Source organism: Phoca vitulina, unplaced genomic scaffold (genome assembly GCF_004348235.1).
Source record: "Phoca vitulina isolate PV1807 unplaced genomic scaffold, GSC_HSeal_1.0 scaffold4, whole genome shotgun sequence".
Taxonomy (NCBI): domain Eukaryota; kingdom Metazoa; phylum Chordata; class Mammalia; order Carnivora; family Phocidae; genus Phoca; species Phoca vitulina.
The window spans coordinates 44574741-44593304 of NW_022589707.1; the positions used below are offsets into that span (position 1 = coordinate 44574741).

An 18564-nucleotide genomic window follows, 5' to 3' on the forward strand; every position below is an offset into this window, starting at 1 on the left:
GAAAAATAAGTAAGCTCTTTTTAAAAAGTTAAACCTAACCATAAACTTAAAATCTCACCACCCAAATGTTCTTTAAAGATAGAGCTCATAATTACTGAACATTACACAAGAGCACATTTGTCTCCTCGATCTCATAAAGTAAAAACATTTCACCAAATTAAATGTCAATGAAAATATTGTGAAAGTGAGTTTACATTTAAAAAGTTGGATTTGCTTAGCAGAAAAAGAAAAACCTGTTAGAACAGTTGCATTTAAAATGGATGATCTGACACCTTCCGGTTCAACACAAAATTATAAAATAAGTTCCTTTTAAAAGATAAAATGTAAATATATCCTGCAATAGTTCCCACATGTAGGAAAAATAATGTCATTCATCTTTTAATTGGAAAATATACACTTTTAAATGCCATATACGGATTTGACAAAGAGAAACGAACTCTATCAATTTTAATTACTGAAAATGTTTCAATGTAAATCATAATATCTTCTCTATCGCACAATACATTTTCTACTACTAGGAGTACCAGGTCATTAAAGATTCCTGTTTTTATTTCCATGCTACATAGAATTTCATTTACTTTAAAAATAAGCATTTTTCATCTTTTCCATGGAATACCTGTTAAAAATATGCCACAAGTAACTGATGCAAATGAAGCTTTTGAGTGGAGTACACAATCATTAAACGACACTTGCAGATTTCCACAAGAACCCCAGCACTATGTTCATTTCCGTATTCCTCTTCTCCAGTCTACATTTTGTTGGCCCAGTAAAGGCTTCACCGGGCCCAGACCCTCCCCCACACACCCACCATTGTACTCGTTACATACAGGGGAAATTATGAATGGTTCTCATGGCCGAATGCGGGCAGAAAAGAAGCAGAAAGGGACTCGAACAATTTTTCAAGTGCGAATATCACCTAGGGGTAACGCAGAACGGTCTTCCTGTTTCAAGAGTCCCAAGTTCTCCAACTAAAATTCTTTAAATAAAAGTACCAGCCTACCCCACTCCTCCTCCTCTGGAAACTACAGGAAGAATTGGTTTCCGTTTAGATACCGACTTTTCCCACTCTGACTTCTCTCCTCCGGCCTCCGAGCTCCGGCCGCCCCCATCCCCACGCCAAATACCTCCGCCCCTACGCTCCCCTCCCCCACCGGTGGCCAAGCCCGCCCCCGGCCTCATTTATCTCTGAGCCTTTTCTGAATCGGGCAACCAATCGCAAACGCGAAGCCGAGAGCCAACGCGAGCGCAGGCGGAGGAGGTGTCGCCCAGACACCCGCCCAGGACGCCGCGGGCTCCCATCCCCCACCGCCCCTGGCTCGGGGCCGCCCCACTTCCCCGGTGCCAGGGCCCGTGAAGGGTGCATGGGGTGGGGCGCGTCTGCCCGCCTCTCCCGCCCCCTCCCACCCCACCCCCTTGCTGCGTTTCCGCCCCTACCAGCCCTGGAAACGTGCTTGCGGCTTTGCCGGGGTTACACTTCAAATGTCATCAAAGCCACAAGGCGAGTTCGAAATTGGGACTCTTTGGTTTTGTTAATTACCTATTTTTAAAAATCGAATATTTAAAACTCCGGTAACTAGAGCTGAGAAATTGCCTAGTTAGCACCTCCACCCGTATCTCATTTAAAAAAAAAAAAATCTTCCCTTTTTCCTCCCCTCCCCCTCAGGATCCGCCCCGACCAGATAACCCTTTCTAAACTCTGTTGTGACAATCAGCGCCGCCAGCCGCGCTCCCCTCAGCGCCCCGGCTGAGGCTCCTTTAGTATTTTTCCCCTTCTTCCTCCTCCCGCCTCTCAGGGTCTCTCTCTCAAGCTCATTTCCCCTCCCCCTCTTCCTCCTCTCTCTCGCTCTTTTTTACCCCCGAAACCCACTCTAATTGAGGCGCTGGGATTCCTCACGTGAGACGTTGATTTGTAGTTTGAACACGTGGCTCATTCAAAAAGCCGGACACTCGGAGCGGATTTTTTCCGCCTCCTGCGCCTTCCTCCCTCCACCCCTTCCCCCCTCCCTCCTGCCAGTCACCCTTCTGGGTTTTTTTATGGGGAGGCGGCGCCTGCCCTCACGTAGTGTGATATTTTCACAGTCCGCCGGCCGATGCCAAAGGGGTTGGGGAGGAAGAGACAAAAAGTAGTTCTTCCCCCCTCCTCCTCCTCTCCTTTTTCTCGCTAATCCCGCCTCCTCCTCAGAGTTAGGAAGACTCGTTGATACGTTTGGGTTGCAGCAAGGCTTTTTCTTTTCTTTTTTTTTTAATACCCAGAAAAGGAAAAACAAGAACCTTCGGATTTGATTTTTCGCTCCTCGTTCTTGTCCTTGGTTCTTACTGTGTTTGTGTGTTTTAACGGCGAGAAGACGAGGGGAACAAAACCCGCCGGAGCCCTCCATCACTGTGGGTGGTTTTAATTTTTCGTTTTTCTCCGAATTTTTTAAAAAGCAACCACTCTTCACAATGAACAAACTGTATATCGGAAACCTCAGCGAGAATGCCGTCCCTTCGGACCTGGAAAGTATCTTCAAGGACGCCAAGATCCCGGTGTCGGGACCCTTCCTGGTGAAGACGGGCTACGCGTTCGTGGACTGTCCGGACGAAAGCTGGGCCCTCAAGGCCATCGAGGCGCTTTCAGGTGGGCCCGCCCCGGCCCCGCCGGCGCGCCCGCCCCAGCCCTGCGCCGCCCGCCCGGGCCTGCCGGGGTCGGGGACCGGGAGCCAGGCCCGCGGCTGCCGCCGGGGCGTCCACACAGGGCCCCAGGCCCGGGGGAGGGCGGGCGGGGAGGTGGGGCGAGGCCCGGGCGCCCGTACGCGTGAGGTCCGGGGTGCTTTCCTCAGCTAGGGCTCCAACCCGGCCCCCCGCGGCTCCCCTCCTCCCGCCGGGGTTTTGCAGGCGGACGGCGGACGCGCTGTCAGAAAGCCGCGGCGCGGGCTCCGAGGGGAGCGGGGCTGGGGGCGGCGCGACCGCGAGCGCCGGACCCTCAGCGCTCGCCCCGCCCGGGCCCAGGCGCGGGCTCCAGTCTCCAGTACGCCGGGCCTTAGGGGCCGAGCGCGCTCGCCCGCTTCTCTCTCCCTCCCTCCTTCCTTCCTTCCTTCCTCTCCACGTTATTTATGGTGTTGGTTTCGCAGTTCCCCCGGCTCGCCCCAGACCCCAGGCGTGGGAGAATGCAAGTGGCCTCGACCCTGCTGCGGAGTGAGGCCTCGGGCTGGTGCCTAGCACAGGCGGCCCGGCGCTTCCTCTAGATCCTGCGGGACGCAGGCTAGTGCGACCTGGGTGCCACGCTCCACCTCCCCCGCGTCCGACGAGCCAGAGGGGCAGGTGGGCGAGAGCGGCCAGTGGTCGCTGGCAAGGGAGCCCCAGCCGCCGCGCCAGGCCCCCCGTCGCTCTCCTCGTCCCGGCCGCGGCCTCCGGGGGTGGTGGGGCAAACTCGAGTCCCGTCCCCCCCACCCCACCCCCGGAGCCCGTGTGGCGGGCGCCGCGCAGTCCTTCGCGCCTCGTTCGTTCTGTGCTGAGATGCCTGTCTGGCCGTGCACTCTGTGCCTACCCTGCTGTTCTCGAACCTTTCCAGCTACTCCCTGTTTCTGGAGGGCCTGGGCTTGAAGCCGGGAGAAGGGCTCAGCGTCCCCTCCCGAATAAAAGCCAGCGTAGCCCACTCCGCAGAGTTTGTCTTGTGCAGTGTCTGGGGAGGTGGGCGGAAGGGCCGCGTCAGCCCTGCGGCTGTCGTGGAGTTGGGTGACCCCTGAGGTGGGCGTTGGAGGCCTGGGGGTAGACTGTTACCCAAGTAGTGGGCCAGCTAATGGGCGCTCCTCCGCACCCATCTGTAAGTTCTAGTCAGCCCTGAGGGGTCAGTTTGCCCCCCGCGCGTGGCCGGGCTTCCCTCCCGGCCTTGAGACACATCCGGGTGCCTTGGGTGGGGGTGGGGGGGCGTCTCAGGAAGTCACTTGTGTCACCACTTAGGCTCTGCGGGGCCTTCGTGCGGGAAGAGCCGCTAAACCCGGCCAACGGTCTTGCACCTCTTGTGTGTCCGCAGGTAAAGTGGAACTGCACGGGAAATTAATGGAAGTCGAGCACTCTGTCCCAAAAAGACAAAGGTGAGCTTATTTATCACATTTTCATTAATTCTGTTCTCCCTTGTTGGGAGGAAAGACTCAACACAGCTGAAAACAACTTCTCTGACGCTTTTTGGATTGCTGTATGCTGTATGGCTTGGCTTTTCCGTCTTTTATTCCTTGCATTTAAGTTTATGGCAGGTGTGTGTGCGTGCGCTGGTAAGGAATAAAGGTCTTGTCCGTCGCTCCTGCCAGTGGATTATTGGTATAGAAGTCTCTCAAGGAAGCTCTCACAGCTGTATGTTCTCCAAGTTGCTATAATAGGAAATCAAAGTCTTGAAGGGCAGTTTGGGGATCTGTAAGAATTAGGAAGCAGTGGGTGACCCTCCCCCACTCCCCACCTATAAGTACAGGATAGAGGAAAGCAGCTGCAGACACGCGTGGGTATGGAGTGTCTTTCTTTCTCTGTCCCGAATTGGCGGCGATGAGTCTGAGAGGCCTGGGAGGCCGTCTGTGTATCTGAGAAGAGAGGAATTTGCTGATTGGAACACGTGAGTGAACGCCTGGGCTTCTCCTGCCCAGAAGCGCCTTTCAGTCACTCCAGAGTTACACAGGTTGCTGCAAACCGGCCTTTGTCTTCCACCCCCTCCCTCCCTCCCTCCTCGTCCCCCACCCCGCCAATATTTTTGCTTACAAATAACCACCAAGAGGTCGTGAAGATTAAAGATTTGTACTAAAGCAAGGGAATTGCAGTTTTTGGAGAGCCAGTGTAGTGTGTCACTTTACAGAATGTTTGCAGACTGTTTTAACCTCTGGTGTATTGTGAAGAAATGGCTCCTTGAAGAGCAGGCCAGATCCCCGCTCGGTAACTAACTGGAAAGGCCTGCTCCCTTACTGTGGTGCTAGTTTTAGTTTGTGCTTTTCTGGGTTGTGCAAGGTGGGGTTAGGGTTTCTGCCTTTCTCTCTTCCCATCCCCCCACTCCTAACTTGGGCTAGGAATAAGCTGAAAGTTAATCTAAACTAGGGCTGTGTGTGTCTGGTTAGGTATTGGTGAGTGGTGTGTTAGAGGGCAGGAGAGGTTTGCTATGCATTTCCCTGGTGCTCTGCAGAGAGGTGGCTACACGAAGTGTCACCATGTGCCTATTTCTATACTGAGCTCCCTTTCAGGTAAAGCGTTTTCACGAACCTTGTTTTTGTTAGAGAGCTGGATTTTTGTGGATTTCTCTTGTTCATGTACTTAATTTTTATTAGGATAGTGAAAAAGGATTTGTGTGATGAGATAGATTGAGTTCTAGTTGGGAATTTTGGTGAGGTCAAGTTATTTCACATAGTAGAAGGGAATTATTTTTTTGAGAGCTTCTAAAATAATAGAACATGTACTGAAAGGTATCTAAACTGATCTCCGTTTAATAGGAAGTGAAAAATTGAGGGAAAAGGCACATCTCCTTAAACATTTAAAGGCATAGTCTGAATTGTATAACTAGGGTGGGGAAAATGTAGGTGCATTCTGCAAATTCTTATTGGTTTCATGTTTAGCCCGTGTGTCCTAATTTTCTTCAAATGTTGGATAAAAAAGAGGCAAATGGTTGTGTCAAAGGACTGGCATTTTAACATTTGAGAGTTTCTAAAGTTAAACATTAAATGTCTGGCATTTTTCAGATACAATTTATGGACCTGCATGGAAATGTAGATTATTTTGCTTTGCTTTCCTGATTTTCTTTTCCATCCTGGTGTGAATTTCCCCCCATGTGTAGGGAATGAAATTAAAAACATCTGGTAACAGACTGTTTTACCCTTAAAGGCTTTTGCCCGACCTAAAAACATACTTGTTACTTTATAACGAACAGGAGTTTGTTTTAGGAAAGCGTATAAGGTATGATGCCACCAGGGGCAGCAGATATTTATCAGTGGAAGCTTTTTCATTTTAACAATGTAGATTAAAATTTCAGGCTGATTTCGCTTACATTAAAATGCTCAGGATTTTAAATGAGATATTACTAGCAAATAGAATGAGGACATTGGAGACAACTTTTTTTTTTTAAAGATTTTATTTATTTTGACACAGAGAGACACAGCTAGAGAGGGAACACAAGCAGGGGGGAGTGGGAGAGGGAGAAGCAGGCTTCCTGTGGAGCAGGGAGCCCGATGTGGGGCTCAATCCCAGCACACTGGAATCATGACCTGAGGCGAAGGCAGATGTTTAATGACTGAGCCACCCAGGCGCCCCTGGAGACAACTTTCTACCTATAGGGAGAACAATTAAGTAAGTCCTTTTCTAGGATTGAAATGGCAAAAAAGAAAAGTAGAGGTTTCTTTTCTCTGCCCAGGGAAATTTGCTAGAAATCTAATTATAATATAATTTTGTTTTAACTGAACCTTGGAACTGTGATGCAGTTTCCCTTATCTGGACTGTTACACTGTCTGAATAGGCTTTGGGAGGGGGCTGAGAAGACACGTTGGTGGATCCATGCCTAGCTCCTATAGATAGGTCAAGAAGTGGTATTGGTGGGGCGCCTGGGTGGCTCAGTCGTTAAGCGTCTGCCTTCGGCTCAGGTCATGATCCCAGGGTCCTGGGATGGAGCCCCGCATCGGGCTTCCTGCTCTGTGGGAAGCCTGCTTCTCCCTCTCCCACTCCCCCTGCTTGTGTTCCCTCTCTCACCATGTCTCTGTCAAATAAATAAATAAAATCTTAAAAAAAAGTGGTATTGGTGACAGTTGGTATTGGTGAATGCTGCAGACCAGTCTTTGCCAAGTGAGCCTGCTGGACTTCTGCGTGGAGTTTTTTGTGCTTAGCAGTCATTGCATTCCATCCCATCATCATGTGGGCATCTGAGGCAGGCACACCCACATGTGCAGCAGTGACCTTTATACCTGCTGTGCAAGGCATGTTGGGAGCCTGGTGCTGAAGAATGCTTATGGCAGCACTCTGAGATGGATGAATGGGCTTGCAGCAACTAAATAGGGGAGCAGGCCCAGGAGGCGATTTGATGGCCCAACTGTGACTGGGAGCTGAGCTGGGCACAGAACCTTTCAGGAAGGGGCACTGTGGAGTTTGGTTCTGACCAAGCTTGGCTCTTGATTGCCGAAGTCTCAGGGGAATGTGGAAGGAATGTTGCTTTTCTGCATTCAGGTACCCCTCAGTTGGGGAAGATGATAGCACTATTTTACAGAGCTTGAGATCCCCTGGGTCCAGAATGAAGAGAAGATTGTGTTGAATATCTGTGATAGTGTTGCGCTTTCTGTTCGAAGGTAAAGGATACAGCACGTGAATACTTGGCTTCACTCTGAAGTATAAGCTTGAACACTCACCCCACTCCCCACCCTGCCTTGGGGGCAAGGGTGGCTGTGAAAATTGTGAGTTTAGAAGATGTAGCTCAGTTTGATTGGAAGAGCCACTGGTATCTTGTGGGACTGCGTATGTGCCCCTATGTGATTATGTAAATAGGACCGATTTCCTTTTTTGTTATGTTGTGGGCTGTTGGGCATGGGAGAGGGAATGGGAAAGTCGCTGACACTGGGGAACTGACAGGATGGTGGTTTTAGTTTGTTTTCCATGACTTTTTTAAGTTATGAAAAATTTTCACATTTTTGGTTTTTTATGGCTTAAACTTGCTCATGATTTAGCTGTCAGCATTGATTAAGATTATATGAAGCCAAAATATATTTCAGTGAAGGATAAACAAAATGGTAGGATATTGTAGTTAAATATTTTTCCAGGAAGGATCCATTAAAACAGACTGGTATCTGAGCTCACGTGATTTTGTTCTTTGTTTCCTTAAAAAAAGAAAATTAAGTGAACAACTTATTTCTATATTAGAATCTTGTGTTTAGTATGTAAATTAGGTAGACATAGCATGTATAAAAGTTACTGGGGTTTTAAATGTATCTTACTCTGTTTATTTATTTATTTTTTAAAAGATTGTATTTGTTTGACAGAGACACAGCGAGAGAGGGAACACAAGCAGGGGGAGTGGGAAAGGGAGAAGTAGGCTTCCCGCCAAGCAGGGAGCCCGACGTGGGGCTGGATCCTGGGACTCTGGGATCATGACCTGAGCTGAAGGCAGACGCTTAATGACTGAGCCACCGAGGCGCCCCTGTATCTTACTTTAAATGTCTGTTTAAAAGTGCTGCATTTTAACAGCTGTTATGTATGGAATAGCATGGTGCCATAACCAGCAATTTGTCCATTAGCCAGGGCATATGATCCTGTTGTCTCAGGCCAATAAAAGCTGTTTTTAATGCTGAACATTTAAACATAGGCACGAATAGCTGTGCTGCTCCTTGCTTATCAGTTTGGGACAGGTGAATCTTGTGAATTGGAGACGTTTCTCACACATACAGAGACTTGAGGTTCTGACTGTTAGGAAACTTTCATGGCTGGTAAAGAATCATAAGCAGTGTCTTTGGAGTGCTCAGTTTAAGGTCAGTAATGCATGACTGCTTAAGTGATTGTAGCCAACAAGGTTTTTCTTGATTTCATGTTGTTTTCTTAGTACAGCTTGAGAAAGAGTAAAAGATTTCTTAACTTCGGCATTATTAGAATTAAAATATATATGTATATAAATGAATGTTGATGAGTCGCTTCTGTAGGGCTGTCCACAGTAACAAGGAAGACCTTATGGAAACATGACATGTGCCTTGAGCCAGTGGGAATTGAGAATCTTGGCTTCTGTTTCTGGCTTTCCTTTTGATTTGTGTGATCACTTACATTCTCTGTTCATGCCAAATGCCACTATAATAAACTAACAGGGGGCATATTTTGTTCTGAGTTTTGCCATTCTGCTTGAAATGAGTTACCAGCTAAGGCTTAAAAATACCTTTTGGAATGAGACGTAGGGTCTTCCCTGTACAAAACTTGTATTTTCTGTAGTATGGCAGCTCAGTTGCTTTTGCACGTGTACCTTTTTTGGGCAGTCGGCAAGAGGGAAATGATCTTTGTCATACTTTGAAATCCTTTTATGAGTCATACCATTGCAGTTAATGTGTTGTCATATAGGTGTTGGATTTTCTATTAAAGTGAAGCTGTTGAGCCACCTGGATATATATTTGAAGCAGCTCTATTTTAATTGTCTTCAGTGCTCAGATGTCAACTTTCCTAGCAGTAACTAATTTTTGAATTGTATGATTTATCCATTTATTATGGTAGATTTATTTATCCACCAACTTTGGTGGTTGGTTTGCTCTGGGAGGATGGAGAACAGCTGTGCTATTCTTAGCCAAGTTTCCTTTATTGACTGTTGCCTCTGATTCCAGCTTCTAGAGTCACAAGACAGGAGGTGGCAGTGTGGTAGCGGTGACCAACGGATGGGATTGGCGTTTTTAGTTAGGAACTCTGCCCTGTAAATCTGATGTTTAAAAAACTGGCTTGATCTTGCAGGGTTTTGCTTGAAAGCTGGTCGCAAATGCAATTTTCAGTGCTCCATTAAAACTGAGGGCGTGGGGCGCCTGGGTGGCTCAGTCGCTAAGCATCTGCCTTCGGCCGGGGTCATGGTCCTGGGATCGAGCCCCGCATCGGGCTGCCTTCTCCGCGGGAAGCCTGCTTCTCCCTCTCTCACTCCCCCTGCTTGTGGTCCCTCTCTCACTGTCTCTCTGTCAAAAGAAAAAAAAAAAATCTTAAAAAAAAGTAAATAAAACTGAAGGTGTAGTTTATCATGGTCTGAAATTGCTGTTTGGCAAGTATTGGTAAATAAAACACAGTTATAAATATTAATATAGTATGCGGATTTTGTTGCCCTGAAGGGGAATACATAGTACATAAATTATGCATTTTAGAGGAATTATCCCGAGGCCATTTAACTTGATTAGGAAGTAGTTTGAAATTATTATAGATGTATTCTTTGAGGAATCTAGTGGAACTATAATTTTTTTTGTTTGGTTTTTAAAGATTTTATTAAGTAATCCCAGCGTGGGGCTCAAACTCACAACTCTGAGATCAAGAGTTTCATGCTCCACTAGCTGAGCCAGCCAGGCACCCCACGTGGAGCTGTAAGTTGAGAGAGCTTGAAGTCTTTAGAATAGCTGGCATTATCACTTAGTTGTTTAGAAGTGGGGTCCATTGCTAACATGGTGTTTCAGTTATCTCTTGCTTCATAATAAACTACCCCAAAACCTAGTGGCTCAAAACAACTTATTCCTCATGATTCTGTGGGTCTGCTTGGTGTGGTTGGTTCTGTTCCACATGGTGTCATTCTGGGTCCTTTGCTGAGCTGGTCTAAAAGGTCCAAGAAGGCTTCATTCACATGGCTGGCCTCTTCGTGCTGGTCCACATGACTTCTCCACATGGTATCTCAGTGCTCTGTAGTAGCCCTTGGCTACCAAGTGAGAGTAAGTAGAAGTGGATAGACCTCTTAAAGGCTAGGCCCAGAATTGGCACATTATCCTATGCATTCTGTCGATCAGGGCAAGTCACAAGGCCAGCACAGATCTCTTGATGGTAGAGTGGCATGAATGTACAGAGAGGAAGGAATTGGTAGTGACCATCTTTGTAGATTCTCTTCCATAAATGGAAGGAGGGGAGGAGTAGTTCTTCAAAGTGATTGAAACCTAAAATATCTGAAAGCTACATTTCCTCTACCAGGAAGGTAGAGGAAAGCAAGCAGAGTGATCTGCTTCTGGGAGACTCATGAAAAAAGCCCATGGATAAGGAAGGTGTAGTCAACTGGATGAAATACCCCTGAGAGTTTGTGATTTAGATGGATGAATGTGAGTGGGGATGGTGGTAAGTCCCAGCCTTCTGGCTGGGCAGTAGATAGATGGAGAGTGATGAATTTTGGAGCAACCTGGAATATAGCCTTTCTTTCAGAATTCATTTATTAGTATCTAATCTTTTTTTTCTTTCCAGAAATATCTCTGAGCATGTTCTATTTATAACCTGCTAGAGATGGAAGAGTCCTAAGTTGAGTAGATCCTCTTGCCACTGGACAAGACTTCTTTGTTTCAGTTGACCCGCTCTGGCATCTGTTTCAACACTTCTGGTGACTGAGCTTACTTCCTAGATTACCCATTCTACTTTTTATTATACATTGGGAAAATCCTTTGAAGCTGTCTTAGGTTTCAAGGCAGTGTAGACCCAGGTCCAGTGCTTCTCTGTGGTTATCTAAAGACTTGATTTGGGGTGCCTGGGTGGCTCAGTCCCTAAGCATCTGCCTTTGGCTCAGGTCGTGATCCCACGGTCCTGGGATCAAGTCATGCATCAGGCTCCCTGCTCAGCGGGAAGCCTGCTTCTCCCTCTCCCACTCCCCCTGCTTGTGTTCCCTCTCTCGCTGTGTCTCTCTCTGTCAAATAAATAAATAAAATCTTTAAAAAAAAAAAATAGACTTGATTTGAGGGGCGCCTCGGTAGCTCAGTCGGTTAAGCGTCTACCTTTGGCTTGGGTCATGATCCTGGGGACCTGGGATCAAGTCCCACATTGGACTCCCTGCTCAGCGGGGAACCTGCTGCTCCCCCCTGCTTGTGCACTCTCTCTCTCAAAAAAAAAAAGGGGGGGGGGCGCCTGGGTGGCTCAGTCAGTTAAGCGTCTGCCTTCGGCTCAGGTCATGATCCCGGGTCCTGGGTTGGAGTCCCGCCTTGGGCTCCCTGCTCACTGGGGAGTCTGCTTTTCCCTCCCCCCTGCTTGTGCTTGCTTGCTTGCTCTCTCTCTCAAATAAATAAAATATTTTATTTTATTTATTTTTTTAAAGATTTTATTTGACACAGAGAGACAGCGAGAGAGGGAACACAAGCAGGGGGAGTGAGAGAGGGAGAAGCAGGCTTCCCGCGGAGCAGGGAGCCCGAGGTGGAGCTCGATCCCAGAACCTTGGGATCATGACCTGAGCCGAAGGCAGACGCTTAACGACTGAGCCACCCAGTCGCCCCTAAGTAAAATATTTAAAACAACAACAACAACAACAACAAAGACTTGATTTATGTTAACTAACTGGAATTAAAAACTTAAAGACTTCATTTGACAAGCAAGGTTGAAACTATTGGCCAAAACATTTGTGGATATCATGGGCTAAGTTTAAAATACTTCAATCACTTTGTTATTTTAGGATCCTGGAATAAGTAAAGCATTCCTTCCATTTTATTCATAAAAATTTAGCTATAAGAAATACAAGAAACCTTTTGTAAGTACACTAAATTCCCTCATTTCTGCATATTTAAAAATCTGGTCCTTGGTAAAGCAGCTTTCTCCTCAAATTATAATCCTGGTTTTGGCCTCCATAGTCACCAAAACTAGGTGATGTGTTCGATCGGTTGATTGGAGACTGATGACTGGATCTCAGTATATGTGGGGTGCCTGGGTGGCTTATTCGTTAGGCATCTGCCTTCAGCTCTGGTCATGATCCCAGGGCCCTGGGTCCCAGGTCCAGCGGGAAGCCTGCTTCTCCCTCTCCCACTCCCCCTGCTTGTGTTCCCTCTCTCGCTGTGTCTCTCTCTCAAATAAATAAAATCTTTAGAAAAAAAAAAAAAGACTTGGTTTATGCAAATCCTCTGATTAGTCGAGTACTACTTTCAGAATGTGTTAAATATCTCCTATTTAAAGAAAAGAAAATCAGTAAAAATGAGATAGCGTAATAGATTTTAGTGGCATTAGTAGTCTACCAAAGGATTCTCCATAAAGGCCTGAGAGAAGTGACTTGCCCAGGGCACTGCAGGTAATTAGTGGAACCCATTTTCCCCTTCCTTTGACTCTGCCCTGCCTTCGTTCCTCTCATTTAAGTTGTCAAATCCTGAAAGTAGCTTACACAGCAGCCTGATCATGTTTGCAGTGGCAAGTTGGAGCAGAGATGTCCTGTTTCTTGCTTTCTCTGAAGAAAAAAAATCTTGTTTGACTTCTTTGAAGGTTGATTTATTGTCCTCCTGTAGGAAAAAGACGAGTACAGATAGCCTGGAATCTGGGGCTTACTATAGAATAAAAATATTTGGACATCCTGTTTTAAGATGGAAAGGGGAACGGCTTCTTACTTGAAGGTATTTTTTTTTTTTTTAGCAGCTTCATCTTAATATAAATGAATTGTAGAAAAGCTGGAGGGGGGCCTAAGGAGGTAGGAGAGTAGAACAGAGGGCACGAGGAAGTAGATGCCATGGCTTTATCTCAGGCATGTGATTGTGACTCACGGGATATGTTTTAGATTGCAAAAGAGGTAGAAGTGTTCGGAGTGGAGTCCACGGTGCCTGCTTGTCCCAGCTCCTTAGCAAGTTTAGTAGGATCCGGGCTTGCAGAAGGAAGGCTTTTAAACTTGGAATATTGTTAAGGATTGGGAGAGAATAGGAGGGAGAAATTGTGCTGGAACTTTTTTTTTTTTTTTTAAGATTTTATTTAGTTATTTGACAGAGAGAGACACAGTGAGAGAGGGAACACAAGCAGGGGGAAGTGGGAGAGGGAGAAGCAGGCCTCCCGCCGAGCCGGGAGACCAATGTGGGGCTCGATCCCAGGACCCTGGGATCAGGACCTGAGCCGAAGGCAGCCGCTTAATGACTGAGCCACCCAGGCGCCCTGTGCTGGAACTTCTTGATGAGGAGCTCTGATGCTTGTGCCATGGGCCCTTGTTGAACTGAAGGGTATTGCCAGAAGAATGTGGGATATGAGGTCTGAGATCTGGGTTGAATCCCAGCTCCATTTTCTAAATGCATGGAAATTGAGGTCTGGGGAGGTTAGAATGGTAAATAATGCCTGATAGGATCCTGGGGACAACGTGTGTCAAGCATCACTACGGTACTTTTCCGTAGTAACTTTCAGTGGCCGCTGTTGTCTTTTTGCCCTTGAGATTTAAGTACGATGGCTGGATGTAGATTATATTTAATGATAAGAGAAATATGGAAAACTTTTGTTCTGGTTTTGGATGTGGACTCATGTAGGTAGAAATCTGGGTGGTGTGTTTGTTTTTATTTTCATTGAGCTTGTAATAACTTTTTACAAAATACGGTATAACCTATATACAATAGAGTATATAAATGTTAAGTAAACTTGAATTTTTATGTATGTATGCATTCAAATTAATTCAAAACACAAGAAATAAAATGTGAAAAACTTGCTTTTTATTTCTCTTTATCTCTATGTATTTCCCTGGTCTTATACCTGGTAATTTGGTATATTCCAGAAGTTCTTCTATGCATGTATCAATAAACTTTTTTTTTTAAAGATTTTATTTGACACTTTTTATTTTATTTTATTTTTATTTATTTTTTAAAAAGATTTTATTTATTTGACAGAGATAGTGAGAGCAGGAACACAAACGGGGAATGGGAGAGGGAGAAGCAGGCCTCCTGCCGAGCAGGGAGCCTGATGTGGGGACTGGATCCCAGGACCCTGGGATCATGACCTGAGCCGAAGGCAGATGCTTAACTGACCCACCCAGGTGCCCCTCAATAAACATTTTTTAAATTTAATAATCAAATTATATTGTTTATAATTTGTGTTTTTACTGAATAATGTATCCTGAAGAATCTTCAATGTAGGTACAAACAGTTCATTTTTTTAAAACTCACCCTATTGTTCAACATGGGTGTACAGCAGTTTAACCATTCTTTTCATAGTAGTCTCACTTGAGTGTATTTTAATGTCATAAGACTCTTGGTTGAGGGCAGCTGGGTGGCTCAGTAGGTTAAGCGGCTGCCTTCGGCTCAGGTCATGATCCCAGGATCCTAGGATCGAGCCCCGCATCAGGCTCCTTGCTCAGCAGGGAGCCTGCTTCTCCCCTGCCTGCTATTCCCCCTGCTTGTGCTTGCTCTCTGTCTCTCTCTCGCTTGCTCTCTGTCAAAAAAAAAAAAAAACTTAAAAAAAAAAAAAAGACTCTTGGTTGGATATTTTTATAAGGTAAATTCTTAGATTGGGAATTGCTATGTCAGAAGACACGCACATTTAAATTTGTAAGTGCTCTGCCAGAAACACTTAACTTATATTGACATGGTTAGTCGTAAGACAACCAAGAGAGCAGTTTTCTTTTTCTGCCTTTTTTTTTTCTTTTAATATGGAACTCTTTATGAATTTGTGTGTCATCCGTATGCAGGGGCCATACTAATCTTCTCCATATTGTTCCAGTTTTAATGTACGTGCTGCCAAAATGAGCTCAAGAGAGCCATTTTCAATGAAGTATACAGTAAGACAGTTTGGTTAAAAACTGTCTTTTCAGGCATGGAGGACTGTATGAATCTAGGAATAGCCTTATTCTTTATACCATGGATATGGCTGACAAGTCTAGTCTTTATTCCTTTGTGCCTTTTGTATGTAAAAATTAAGTTAAAAACTGACGATTAAGTTCTGACAACTTGTAGCTCAAATACATAAGGTTTATGTTCTCCTGTTCTTAGCACCTTAGCACCTTGAAATTTGGATTTTACCTCAGGGACTAATAATATTTTCTTGCAGTGAGAACTTTACTAAGTCATATTTTGAGGAAAAATTTCATTTAAAAATTAGTTTCCAAAACAGAGTGCTCCTCAGCTTCCCACTGTAGCTGGGCAGATGATGATTGGGGAGCTTAATTAAAAGAACCTGTGATTCCAGTTATGGAATAAGTCATGGGGATGAAAGGAGGTCATAGGGGGTATAGTCCATGGTATTCTAATAGCCTTATGTGGTGAGAGATGATGGTTACACTTGTGAGCAGAGTGTAACACACAGACTCGCTGAATTGCTGTGTTGGACACCTGAAACTAATGTGACATTGCACATCAACAATACGTCATTTAAAACCAAAGGAACCGGGGTGCCTGGGTGGCTGAGTCGTTAAACGTCTGCCTTCGGCTCAGGTCATGATCCCAGGGTCCTGGGATCGAGCCCCGCATCGGGCTCCCTGCTCAGCGGGAAGCCTGCTTCTCCCTCTCCCTCTGCCTGCCGCTCTGCCTACTTGTGCTCTATCTCTCTGTCAAATAAATAAATGAAATCTTAAAAAACAAAACAAAAAACCAAAGGAACCTATGATGGTAAAGCTGTTTGAAAAATGATTGTGTTCTTCCCCGTGATGCCCAAATGTCTGTTGTAGGGGCACCTGGGTGGCTCAGTCAGTTAAGTGCCGGGCTCTTCATCTCAGCTCTGGTCTTGATCTCAGGGTGGTGAGTTCAAGCCCAGCATTGGGTTCCACACTGGGTGTGGAGCCCACTTTAAAAAAAAAAATGATTACCAAATGTTTGGGTTTTTTTTAAAGATTTTATTTATTTATTTGACAGACAGCTGGAGAGGGAACACAAGTAGGGGGAGCGGGAGCGGGAGTGGGAGAAGCAGGCTTCCCGCTGAGCAGGGAGCCCAATGCAGGACTCGATCCCAGGACCCTGAGATCATGACCTGAGCTGAAGGCGGACGCTTAACGACTGAGCCACCCAGGTGCTCCCCAAATGTTTGTTATAAAAGTCAGCTGCTCTTGGAAAAATGGAGAAGCTCTTGTGTTTTTTTGGCTTTTTTTGTTTTGTTTTTTTTGAGAGAAGTATGGATGAAAATTTTAATTTTAAAGTAATCTTAAACTTTTTTGGGTGCTAATTTACCAATTTCTGCATTTTTGAGTTTCAGAAATGAGTTTATTTCCCATGGCTGATGTAAATTTTTAGTTTAACAAGCATAAATTGGGCACTGGTGCTCAAGGTCCGTTTAATGCTGGGTTTCAGAAAGGGGCTAGAAAGAAGAATAAGATACTTGTTCTGAAGAAAAGTACGTGGCGTATAGTGGCTTTCACTTTGTTCTCTTTCAATGCCTGGGTGATATTTTTATCTTGAACACCAGCAGTGGCTCACTGTGGCATTGATCCAGAAGGTGGATGAATATCTCTGCAGGTAAAGAGAAGGTGTAAATATGTCATGGGGTATGTATGGTATGCCCCAGAAACATGGGTTGGGGGGCATTAGGCTTAAGTGGGTATTGGTACAGCCAGCCAGGAAGGGATGTGAAGGTAGATGGAGGCTGTGTGCAGTGGGGATGGAGAAGGCAGGAGGGACAGCAGGAGCCAAGGCATGTGAGTGTGAAATATCCTGGTGTGTGCTGGGGAACTACAGGCTGTTTGGGATTAGAGAGGCTCAAGTGTGAGGCTGGATACTGGTTGAGGCTGAGCCTAGAGGGGGTGGTGAGAGCAGCCTGTGTGCTTGAGGAGGGTCTATTACTTGGATTCTTGGATGTGTTTAACTTTCAGGGCTCAGTCAGTTTAGTTAATGCCATTTAGCAGATGGTTATTTGGGATCATCATGCAAGACTTGATGCTTAGATTAATTTGGGGTTCTGCTCACCAGAGATCATCTTGAAATGCTTTTACCTTTGAAGTACTTTGTGGGAATGACTGTGCCCCAATAAACTCCATGGGATTTAGGGCTGTTCTTAGGACACCCTCTGACAGGGTAATTAGGGTAAATTGTGATATGACGAGGAACCCTATAGTAAGACTGACTGAGCCTGGGTTGTTATATTACCTTTTTTAGGTCGTTTGTGACAAGACAGTCATCAGTAGTGATGATTAAAACACCTGGTACTCTGTGATTTTTATTAAGGCATTTCAAATGATATAATGAACCGTTGGAGCAAAATGAGACACTTCTGTGTGCACACATGATTGAGCAAAATTAGGGGTGGCAGTAAAGCACAGCAGTAGGGAGGGCCAGTGACATCTTGCTTGGAATCACCTAGACCTCAGTTAAAATCCTTGTTCAGCTCAGTGATCCTGGGCACAGTGATGAAACTCTGCACCCCTTAGTTTATCTAGAAATAGGGGCAATAAAACTTATTTGCACAAGGTTGTCAGGAATTAAATGATGTTTGTAAAGGATTCCTTGGAGTATCTGACACCTAAGTGGTATTGTCTCATATTAATAAGCTTGTGTATTTACATGTGGCAATTGAAAATAAAAGATAATTATTCCAGGGCGCTTGGGTGGCTCAGTCAGTTAAGCGTCTGCCTTCGGCTCAGGACATGATCTCAGGGTCCTGGGATCGAGCCCCGCATCAGGCTCCCTGCTCAGTGGGGAGCCTGCTTCTCCCTTCCCCTCTGCCTGCTGCTCCCCCTGCTTGTGCTCTCTCTCTCTCTGTCAAATAAATAAATAGATCTTAAAAAAAAAAAAAGACAATTATTCATGCATAATTTCATGGTTTGTGCCTCATATGCACATAGAAAGTTTCCACATTTCTTTGTAGAATGTGTGTTGTGAATAAGACTTTTTACTTTGTGTCTAGATTTGTAGCTTTTAGGATCCCTAAAATCTATCTAGTTGTGAAATTGTCTTAAGATACTGTTAAAAAAAAAAAAAAAGATTAGGAGGGGCGCCTGGGTGGCTGAGGCAGTTAATTAAGCATCTGCCTTCGGCTCAGGTCATGATCCCAGGGTCCTGGGATCGAGCCCCACGTCAGGCTCCCTGCTCAGTGTGGAGTCTGCTGCTCCCTCTGACCACCCCCCCCACCTCGAGTGCACGTATGCTCCCTCTCACAAAAATAAAATCTTTAGAAAAACAGATTAGGAGATAAATAACTGCTGTTAATTTCAAAGAGGGAGACAACATAGTACAAAAATGTACAAAAAAATAAAACATACAAAAAAGTGGGAGTTCAGAAGGAAGTATCTGAAAAGCCAATGTACTT

At 45.5% G+C, this 18564-nt stretch overlaps 1 protein-coding gene and 1 non-coding gene across 2 annotated transcripts in view; one reads left to right on the forward strand and one right to left on the reverse strand.

The window, feature by feature from the left end:
- The first annotated feature begins 2199 nt into the window (after positions 1-2199).
- Positions 2200-18564, forward strand: part of IGF2BP3 (insulin like growth factor 2 mRNA binding protein 3) — a 153062-nt gene continuing 136697 nt past the window's right edge. Inside the window, exons 1-2 of the mRNA XM_032401939.1 lie at positions 2200-2617; positions 4013-4073. Of these exons, the coding sequence (XP_032257830.1) occupies positions 2443-2617; positions 4013-4073 (236 nt within the window). The 5' untranslated portion in view covers positions 2200-2442. The remainder of the gene's footprint in view (positions 2618-4012; positions 4074-18564) is intronic.
- LOC116631216 lies at positions 14978-15084 on the reverse strand. The gene has a single exon (XR_004299146.1). It is a non-coding gene; the product is annotated as a U6 spliceosomal RNA (small nuclear RNA).